Source organism: Periplaneta americana, chromosome 6, assembly GCF_040183065.1.
Source record: "Periplaneta americana isolate PAMFEO1 chromosome 6, P.americana_PAMFEO1_priV1, whole genome shotgun sequence".
Lineage (NCBI taxonomy): Eukaryota > Metazoa > Arthropoda > Insecta > Blattodea > Blattidae > Periplaneta > Periplaneta americana.
In genome coordinates this window covers 137937930-137949706 of record NC_091122.1, presented here as the reverse complement: position 1 = coordinate 137949706, position 11777 = coordinate 137937930, and the positions used below count along the sequence as shown (strand labels likewise).

At 35.3% G+C, this 11777-nt stretch overlaps 1 protein-coding gene across 1 annotated transcript in view; it reads right to left on the bottom strand.

Moving 5' to 3' along the window:
• T48 (FU domain-containing protein T48) overlaps positions 1-11777 on the bottom strand; it is a 66713-nt gene that overhangs the window by 12308 nt on the left and 42628 nt on the right. Inside the window, exons 2-5 of the mRNA XM_069829048.1 lie at positions 5824-6015; positions 3795-3977; positions 2898-3048; positions 123-267 (exon numbers count right to left, since the gene is read on the bottom strand). Of these exons, the coding sequence (XP_069685149.1) occupies positions 123-267; positions 2898-3048; positions 3795-3977; positions 5824-6015 (671 nt within the window). The remainder of the gene's footprint in view (positions 1-122; positions 268-2897; positions 3049-3794; positions 3978-5823; positions 6016-11777) is intronic.

The window sequence follows — 11777 nt, the reverse complement described above, 5'->3', positions numbered from 1 at the left end:
TTCCATATATCTTATAGAAATTTTCAATACAAACTAGAGCACTTTCATTAATCTACAGGTACACTGAAATAAAATTTGAGCATACTGTAGTTAATTGTACATTTCAGTAAAATCAAACACACCTGATGAGGGTTTTGCTTCTTATATCTCCGCAGTACACGTTCTCCCCACGCTAGCAGCTTCTCCCAGTCAGATGGAGGAGATTCTATTAAATGTTCTGGACGATTCAGAAGTGTAAGAATTCGTGCAAGATCTGTCAGTACTGGTCTGTAAAATCAAATCAAGATATACTGGTACTACTTTCATTTAATGAATAATATAAATTCAAACAGGAAATACAGCAAATATTCTACATAAGTTGGTGTCCGTAACAGCAAAATGACATGCATGTACATTTGATAAATTTAGTACTGGTAGTATACAGTATGCATAGTAATGTATAGACTCAGAAACAAAATTTGAGCCACCTGAATTTTGTTCCTCGGTCTGCACATACATAATACAGTCAATTACGTAAGTTTGAGTTTCCCACATGCAACGAAATAACGACAAAATTTCATCATGTCTGTCTTCCTGAGTGTCAGTTTGTACGAAAGAAGGAATAACGTTTATAAAATTTCATATTTACTTCTTTAATAAATTATCTGTCAAGACCAAGTTGGTTAAAACAGATCAATAATTTTTTCCTATAACAATAACAATAACAACAACAAAAACAAAAACAACAACAACAATAATAATAATAATAACAATAACAACAATAATAATAATAATAATAATAATAATAATAATAATAATAATAATAATAATAATAATATACATCTTGATTACACAACTTTTAACACTATATCACATGGAATATGTATTATATGTCTTTCTCGTGTTAAATTTTACCGTACCTGGTTAACATGTTTCAGCCTGTTATGGGCCATCTTCAGAAGTTGCACGTGTTACAACATCGCATACAGAACAAATAAAACTCTACAAAAACATCTCAACACACAAACAAACAAATACAACCACACAGGCATATACAAACTCAAATGCAACATCTGCAACAACTTCTACATAGTACAGACAGGCAAATCATTTCAAACACGTTACAAAGAACATATCACAGCCATAACAAAACTACAAAACACTTCCATATATGCAGAACACATCACAAATGCTAACCACACCTACAGAGACATAAACACAGACATGGAAATTCTACATATTCAACCAAAAAGCCAGAAACTAAACACACTAGAACAATACGAAATATATAGACACACAAAAACACATCCAAATGAAATTCTCAACACAAAACTCAATTTCAGAACACACACACTCTTTGACTCCAATTACACTACACAAACACACCCCCACAGGAAACACAAACAAAAGGCGCCAAGACCAGCACCAACCAGTTTTGAAGATGGCCCATAACAGGCTGAAACATGTTAACCAGGTACGGTAAAATTTAACATGAGGAAGACATATAATACATATTCCAAGTGTTATAATTTCTACAATTTTGAATTTCTTTTTATTGTGTGCTGTTTCACCTTCAATCATGGATTTAAACAAGAGTTTATTCATATTTCTACTACAAATAGTTTGGAAATACGCATTTTTTTCACTCCTGAAAATTTTGTCTTATGCGACAATTTACATTTTGATTAGTTGCTCCTCATTTAGCATTTTAGCATAGCTTTGAAGTGGCAACACTGAGATCTGCATAACTCATTATTACAATTCTGTGAGCCAATAATTGCCTTAAAACACAAGTACATCTGTCAGATACATTAAATACAATTCGTATGATGTGTTCGTTGCTGATAATAAACACGCTCCACTCAAAATATCCATTTCGTGCGATCCATCCACTGCGTATGATGCGAATTAGTGGACGCTTACTTTTAATGAGGTGCTTATGGCTTCCAACTCTCCCTCAAAGTGTGTGGTGTTTGGTCCTAGACTGATGTAGTATGAAAATAATTTACAGTAGATTCTTGCTCCTGCATTAGATTCCTTATTCAGCAATGATCAATCAGTATAGATATGGGTCCACTCATCTTGAGAAAATGTTGTGTTGATTGTTTCCAGAGCTAATTGTTTATAGTACTGACAAATTTGTTTGTTTATTTATTTTTTAATTTTTTTTCTATCAATTCAAACTGCTCATCATTTTTGGAATGCAAAGAGAGTAGATGAGTTGTTCTAGTTTTCCCACTCTTTTGTTTGTATTTATTCTATAAGTTTTACCTATGGATGCCACTTTTTGCATGAACCCATTTTGGGTGTTTAAATTTCTTGGGGTCCTGTGATTATAAGAGTTCCAGTAGCTATTACTGGGTAATCTCTTGAGTTTCTCTAATAATATTAGGCTTTTTTCTTCTCTGTCATGACGCAGTGGAAGGTTATCTGTGGTAATCTGCATTGCTGCAATCGTGTAGTTTTAATTCCACCAGTTAGCATACAGACAAAACTAAAACCCCTCCTGGTCGACCATGATAAAAATGTAATGATAGTATTTTTTTAAACAGAATAAAATTTAGATTTTTAATAAATTAACAAGACGGCCGGGGAATACAAAAAAAAAAAAAAAAGGGTACCGATACTGTCCCGTTCAAAATGGTACATATGGTCAGCCTAACATTGACCAACAGAAAATCATCGCAAGCAGTTCTCAATTTATTACAATTGCTATTTGCTAATAAAAATTATATTAATACATTAGCATATTGTAAAGAAATGTATTACAAGCCTATATTATTTATATAATGTCAGAATTATAACCTAAAGAAGTCTGAGAATTAGGGTTCTTTCGAATGAACAGTAATTCAGTTTTCTTGGTAGTTACAGACACACTTTAATATTCATTAAAGAAAATGATGTATTAGAATACATACCTGTAAGCTTGAACTGCGGAATCACTGCGCCCACTTGTGTGGTATAATTCTCGAACTTGACGTCGAGTATCATTCAACATTGCTAAAAAAACTGGAGCTTCACACCGAAATACTGCTAAATGTTTAATGAATTCTCTTCTTTCTGGCGTATCTATAAGCAAATATAAGAACAATGGTCATATAGAAAAAATCTTGAAATATTATGTTAATCACATGTCTACAAAATAATATGATGTATACATGAAAAAGTTCACGAGTTTCTCTAGTTCAATTTATAGAAATGTAAGCCTATAGTACATCTTCCTTTCATTTGTTAATTTTAGTATTTCCGTGAAGTTCGCCTCACATCATTTTAATACATTTAATGCCTTAATCTCTCCTAAAAGTGGCGTTTCCGAGTTAATAACTTTAAAATTATCGTAAGAGTTTAGTTCATTTGTTTTAAAATTTAGATTATTTCCTAATGCAAAGTGATTATGCAAGTTATAAAAACCTTCTTTCAATAATCGAGGTATGGATACGTCCAAATTTTTGTATTTTGTCCTTGTCTTAGGAATCTCATGAATACCATATACAACATACAGTATATACGGTACATTGTACTAATGTTCAACAGAACATGTTACTATACTGTGGCTTATTAACAGCGACGAAATCATGATGTGTTGTTATATGATCATGTTGTGTTGAATGTAAGTATCTGAGAATCAGGCAAATGCTATATTTCTTATTTATCTCCGTTTGATCTCATACAATAGACTTTATGTTAGGTAAGTATGAGTAATTTATTATGAAACTACAAAAAAACATGCAATTTAAAAGTCACCATAATGTACAAAATATTATCTTCAATAACTACTGTATCTTCAATAGTTTGGATTATGAAGTATACAATACCATGATCTTGTGGCTCATGGTGAGCAGAGGTTGAAGAGAAACTTCCACTCTTTGATACTCGGTGTCTTCTGTGTCTTAAGTAAAGGAAAGCTCCGAGCAGGACACTCATACAAATAGCAGCACCACTTATTGTACCAATAACAATAGCTAATGTACGACCAGAGAGTCCAAGAATTCCAGTCTCTGAAATAAACATAAACATTCAGTGTTTAGGTAGAAAAAGAATGAGGAGTATCCTGTCATTCTACATAACAGCAAGTGTGCCATATAAGATTTCGTAAATTAACAAATACTTGAGTAGCATACAGATTATCTGTGTCGTAACAACGAAAGTAAAAGGTGAAGAAAGGATATAAATGAGGAAAATTCTCTCTGGCACTGGGACTTGAACCCGCGTTTCAGCTCTATGTGCTGACGCTTTATCCACTAAGCCACACCGGATTCAAATTCCGAAGCTGGATTGTATCCTTCTCAGTTTAAGTTCTACCTCTCTGTTCCCCTTTGGTGGCCTACCCTCATGTACTGTGTCACAGAATATGTACAATGGCACAATGTCCAATACTATGTACAGAGATGCACTCATTACGAGTGACTAAGTGGCCGGGGTTCTACGAAACAAGGTGCCGTCTCGAATCACTACACTTATCACATTACTATGATGTACTGAAGTACCGGTACATATGATATTTCCGTGCAGAAATTCAATCTGGCATCGGAATTTGATTGAATCTGGTGTGGCTTAGTGGATAAAGTGTCAGCACGTAGAGCTGAAAACTCGGTTCGAGTCCCGGTGCCAGAGAGAACTATTCTTCGTTCTATCCATTACTCACCATATGGTAATGCAGAATTTCTGCACGGAAATGTCATTTGTACTTGGGTACATCATAGTGTCCACACCTGTGGAGTAACGGTCAGAGCGTCTGGCCGCGAAACCAGGTGGCCTGGGTTCGAATCCCGGTTGGGGCAAGTTACCTGGTTGAGGTTTTTTCCGGGGTTTTCCCTCAACCCAATACGAGCAAATGCTGGGTAACTTTCGGTGCTGGACCCCGGACTCATTTCACCGGCATTATCACCTTGATTTCATTCAGACGCTAAATAACCTAGATGTTGATACAGCGTCGTAAAATAACCCAATAAAATAAAATAAAAAATACATCATAGTAATGGAAGTAAATCCAATCTTCTGTCTACAATTTCTGTCAGTATTAAGTAATTGTGCAATTTATACTTGGTGGTTTATACATAGAACTTTTAAAGTTTTTTTTTACTGTAGGTCTTTGTTTTATAGTCAGTTTTTGAAAAGCATTTTCAATCCCCCAGAACCAAATTCTAGCTGCGCCACTGATTATTAAGTTATTTAAATTAAATAAATAACAACTCCACTATGTTAATATTTAAATTGTGGTCTTATTTTACTTGATTGACTAGTTCCGATATAATTTCCGTCATCCTCTGAATTCTAGAATTCTACCACAATTTAAATATTAACACAGTAAAGTTGTTATTTATTTAATTTAAATAACTTAATAATTCATCAGTTATATATGTGTAAGTGTTAAAGGAGTGTAATCGAGAAAGGTACATTATCTAAATTTAATAAATTCAGGCAACATTACTTTGATTTCCTTTTAACTTTAACAGGGATATATATTTATTTATTTCACTTCATAATTATAGCAGAGCTCAAGGTGTTTCATTAGGAAATTATATCAGGAATGACATAGCTTTATACTCTCTGAAATTTTACAACTACAAAATTTACTCTACCCACTCTGCTAAAAAGGTTAATATTAAATTGTCACCATAATTCCTTGAAAAGGGTTAAAATCACAAATTCTGTTAACAAGTGAAATAATTTACACGAAGAAAAACAAAATAATACAAATGCTGCAAAGAAAAATCTGATATTTTACGAATATAGTCTTAGTTCAAATATCAGCGAATTAGGTACCAATACTACCAGATTTTACTTCAATAATTAGATTATCTTTTTCGGAGAAAAATAAGTATACCTGTACAGAATACGTACCATAACAAATTCGACCCATATATGATACAAAGTTAGACCAGTCTTCTTTGTAGCCTGTGGGACATATATCCACACATTGCCTGGAACCCATCACAATAAGACGAGCACATTTTATGCAACGTGGAGTTCTTGAGTCATCATGTGATTCCTTCTCGATGTCGCACCTTAAGCAGTCCTTCTGCTGGTAGCAATCTGAAGAAAAACAAATTGAAATAAGATGTTGAAAATATCAGTATGTCATAACAACAGGCTTATGGATTCTGTGCACGATTTGAAGCTTAATTAAAAAAACTCATATTCTTTGAAACACTTATTCATAGTACATGAAAATACGATACATTCAGGACTTTCCACAACAGTATTGTTTAATTTCATACCAATAATAATAATAATAATAATAATAATAATAATAATAATAATAATAACAATAATAATAATAACAATAATAATAATAATAATAATAATAATAATAATAATAATAATAATAATAATAATAATAATAATAAATCGAGGAGACGGCCTCCAGATATGGAGGATAGCTGTGAATATACTGAATAAGCAGTCGCGGACAGCCAATGAGGGGTGGTCCTCCAGCTTGGGGGTTGGGCGAAGGGCTAACAACCTATCACCGTAAAAAAACAGCCTGTTACGAAATCTTCAAATAAGCCTCGGAATGGGACTGATTCTCTGGCATGACCACAGCAAAGGTTGTGAAACTTGGACTCTCACTTTGAGAGAGGAACATAGGTTAAGGTTGTTTGAGAATAAGGTGCTTAGGAAAATATTTGGGGCTAAGAGGGATGAAGTTACAGGAGAATGGAGAAAGTTACACAACACAGAACTGCACGCATTGTATTCTTCACCTGACATAATTAGGAACATTAAATCCAGACGTTTGAGATGGGCAGGGCATGTAGCATTTATGGGCGAATCCAGAAATGGATATAGAGTGTTAGTTGGGAGGCCAGAGGAAAGAAGACCTTTGGTGAGGCCGAGACGTAGCTGGGAAGAAAATATTAAAATGGATTTGAGGGAGGTGGAGTATAATGATAGAGACTGGATTAATCTTGCTCAGGGACCAATGGCGGGCTTATGTGAGGGCGGCAATGAACCTGCGGGTTCCTTAAAAGCCAGTAAGTAAGTAAGTAAGTAAGTAAGTAATAATAATAATAATAATAATAATAATAATAATAATAATAATAATGCAGTAAGCGGCACACAGAGATGCGTATGATTTGTTGGGTCACTTTTCCTTGCCGTATTCATTTAGTTTTTGTGCGGTCATAACATACCATCTACTTCAATTCCGTACTGTTGACGAATCCAACAGCTACTGAATGTTCAGTTCAAAATGTGTCATCGCTCGCTGTATGCCGTCATGTGGCTAGTCGATGAGCCTAGAGAATTCAATCTTCCTACACTTCCGCAGATCGTATTACCTACATGCCAGAGAAGTTGCCTAGTAAGTACGGCGTTCATTCTGAAGAGTACTTACCGACACGTACGGTAACGCCGGGTAGTGGCAGGAATGTGAACTGTTTCGAAACATGTACTGAGGTGAGTTTTTTTTCTTACTGTCGAGATATGGGAGAGGGTTAAGACGATTACTTACGTATTTGTTGACATTAACTTCGACGGTCAACATGGACACGGAGCATTTGATTTGTGTTGTGGAATGTTGCCGTACGCAACCGATGATAACAAATACCCTGCGACGACTTGCCCGCGCAAAACACAATTCGAAAGAGGTTATGGTAGCACACAGACCGTACAGACCGCTATCTGTTGCTACGACGTTCAAGTTATACCGTACACGTTCTCAAGTTCAGATTGAACGCCTTGATTAATAGGCAACTTCTCTGACATAAAAGCTGAAACTCGCTTCAAAAAGCTGACTCACAACAGTGACGTCATGACACACTTTGAAATGAACACCCAGTATAGCAGACATTAAATTTTCAGGTTTTAAGTGCACGAAAGAAAAGAGAAATTGTGTATAGGATCTAAATTATAATGTAAATTATTTTTAAACAATGAATAAATGTTATTGAAATAACTTTTAAATAAAACAGTCAAGACAATTTGGGGTGAAACCTTACGAATTGAAAGACTGTGTTAATGTGTGCCGGAACTACTTTTTCGTTCTGTGATTTTATTTATATAGGACAAAACACATGGCTATGATATGGCATGGAAGTGCAAAGCAAATGACCGAGCAATTAGTTTTAAAATCAGGAGTTTCATATGAAAATTGATTTCCGATATAAAAACTTTTATTAGCGTCAATATTTCGCAAATTAAAAAGTATGGATAAGGAAAGCATGATAAATTTATTAATGAGATATGTCAAATATTAAGCAAAAGCCATCTGCACATATACGAAAAGCTTGACTGACATTAGATATCTAACTGAGTTTAAATAAATGAATGAACGAACGAACGAACAAACAAACAAAAACAAACAAACAAATAAATAAATAAAATACATAAATGAATGAATAAATAAATAAGTAAATAAATACATAAATGAATGAATAAATAAATAAGGAAATACATACATAAATGAATGAATGAATGAATGAATGAATAAATAAATAAATAAGGAAATAAGTACATAAGTGAATGAATGAACGAACGATGAATAAATAAATAAAACGACCGCCCACTTTAAAATTAAAACATCTTTTTATGTAAATACACTATCCACTGTATTTGTATACAGTTATGATGAGTGATGAAGTGGTTTTTTAATCATCTAACTAATAACTGGATGTGACATTCCTTTCTTATCTTGCACTTCCTTTAAAAATTATGGGTCAAAATCCATTTACTGCCATTTCTCCTCAGAACACATGAATCTCGTGATCATAATCTTTTTCATGTTTTTCTTTGTTGAATTGCTTCTCTTCTGATTTTGTTGTGAGAAATGTTGTTGGTAAATGTTCATTTTGTCATTTAAACATTAAATTCGTTTGCATGAATGCCGCTGAGGAAAGTTTCAAAAGCTATTGCCTTCATTGTCGATGGTTGCAGTTTGCGCTATGATTTTGCTGCCGTAGATGCACCATAATCATTTGCCAGAGATACAGTAAAAAGGTTCAGTTATAAGTGCAAAGTTACTACCTAGGAAGCCTGGATCTGGCCAAAAGTGGAAAACTACAGCCCATGATGACCGAGTTATAGTGCTGCAGATTTGAATAAATCGTCATACAACCTCAGTGGAACATCGAGCAGCCCGTCTTCAATTTGTTCATGAACATGCGAAAAAGACAATGGAGGAGTGGAGCAAAGTACTGTTCTCTGATGAGTTCAGGTGCTCCCGAAGATCACCAGATAGCAAGAAGACAATCTGGAGGAGAGCTGGAGAGCATTATGCAGCATGTGATTTCTTCGACAGGATGACATTCTACAGAGGCTCTATACTGGTATGAACTGGCATCTCCATGGAAGGTCAGAATTGTGGAAACAAATTTCAACTTATCCACAACAATCCTCATACGTACATAGCGCTAAGGGTAACTGCGTTACCTTGAGGAAGTGGGGATTGCCAAGTTAGAGTGGCAAGCGTGGAACCTTGACTTAAATCCGATAGAACACAAATGAGATAGATTAGGCAGACGTATACGAAATCGAGTTCCAGCTCCAGAGAACTTAGCAGACCTGCAAACAGCACTCTTGTAGCAATGGGACGGTATTGAACAAGAAGACGTCGCGAGAGCAATAAGAAGCATGCCCGAAAGAATGGAAGCTGTAATTAGAGCTACAGCTAGAGGTGGACAAATCAGACACTGAATGGTATTAGTTTTGTGTGAGAAGAAGAATAATAAGTAAAGATAAACTTGCGAATGATTTTAAATACTGGAAAAATTGTGTATTTTTTTAAATTTCAATCCTTTAATTTTGATCATTTCATTTTTTAACCAGTGCAAAAGTAGTTTGTCAAGTGTCATAAAAACCCTTCAATGTGTACTTATTGAGTTTCAAAATATTACGAAAATGTTCTTGTTATCATAATGTAAATTTAGCTTGAAATATCTTTACCGTATTTATTTTCCTGAACTGAGCGTTTTTTATCTCTCAATATTTTATTGTATTCGTTTTAAATTTTCATAATTCTGTGACAATCGTAACACTGGAGAATATAAGAAATGCACACGTAATACAGGTACTACAGAATGCAGAACAGGCAAATTTACACGTTTTCAGTTCTGTACGAGCCAACAATTTGTTTTCGTACGGGCATGCGGGGACTTCTCATAATGAAGTCTTCAACTTAATTAGAACGTACAGTATATTGGGTTTGTGCACAAGTTCGTAGCGTTTTTGTTTCGCGTGTTGGTACCCCGGTTGCTATGGGTTTATTTATCGATTGTCATTTTTTTATTTGAAGTTCAATTGTTGTGCTTGAGTTTACATATTGCAGTTTTCATTTTTTGCAGATAGTGAGTGGAGCTGTGGATGCTAGAAAATGGAGTGTCAAGTGGAGAAAGTGAAACATTTCCGACATATTCTTCTTTTTGAGTTCAACAGAGGGGCGAAAGCAGCGGAGGCGGCCAGAAACATTTGCGCCGTGTATGGGGACAATATTATCGGAGAGAGCACGCAAGAAAATGGTTTTCTCCTTTTAAGGAGGGTCGTTTTGACATTAGTGACACTTAACGTTCAGGAAGATCTTCGGGGTTTGATGAAGACCGTTTAAACACATTACTCCACAATGATCCATATTAATGTACCCGAGAATTGACAAATTTGATTAACTGTGATCATTCGACCATCGTGCGACATTTAATGCCACCAACTGAGACGTCTTGCACACGAAATCCAAGAAAAAGATTAACAAGACTGCGTGAAGTGATGCTACTCCACGATAACACCCGCCAGCACTCAGCTAACCTGACGCAAAACACTTTCCAGGAGTTGGGTTGGGAAGTCATTCCGAACCCACCTTATTCACCTGTCTTGCGCCCTCAGATTTTAATCCTTTCCGCTCTCTATCGAATAACCTTCAAGAAACTTCCTTTCCGGATGAAAACGCTCCGAACATGGCTTGAAGACTTCTTTAACTCAAAACCACGCGATTTCTACAGGCGTGGAATCGAAATACTACTCCAGTGTTGGCAGACTGTTGTAAATAGAGAAGGAGAATATAGCCTATTGTTGATGATTAACTTCTGTCTTATTTGCATCCAGGGGCGGCTCGTCCATAAGAGCTGCGGAGCTGCAGCACTCCCTGCTTTGACAGGAAAATAAAAATAATATTTATTTTAATTTTTAGAAGAATTGTTACAGATTTTATTGGTAAATTGCTTTATATTTCATCTGGCCGGGAATATGTACTATTATCTTATGCGTAATCTTTTTGCGCGTCGACTGTATTGGAATTGACACTGCATTCAAAGTCGTCCTGGGATCTGCAGGATGGTCAGCTCATAGAAAGTGTGTCTTGCTTGGTCAGGGGGTAGAGAGGTGAAGGGGAGCAGAGGAAAACTGCCTCTGTTTAAAACCCATATTTCGCTGCAGTGGTTGCAGAGCCAGGCAACAAGGGATCTTTCCTCTCCTCCAACACCGCTATTGTAATGCTGCGTCAAATGGATTCTCTATTCCCTTGAAACTTAATGACAAAATTTTTATTTTCTTTTCACATACTTATTGTTGTAGAATCTTATCGAGTTAATATAACGAAATTAATATTCTCTTTTGCCTTATTATTACGTATATATCCAGCCTCCAGTAGAACCTAATATTTGCCTTAACTCAAAATGATTGCACGAGTAGAATCCTTTGATATAGCACGTAAAATACGAAAGAGACTTCTTTTCCAGTTTTAGAAAATTGTTGACCATCAGTATATCTGAGTGTTGCTTTGGTGTGACGTCTTAATACCGTAACTTAACCAGTGCAAATGTGCAAGCATGAGTGTGTGTGAATTATAGAATATTAATTTTATTTTTCCC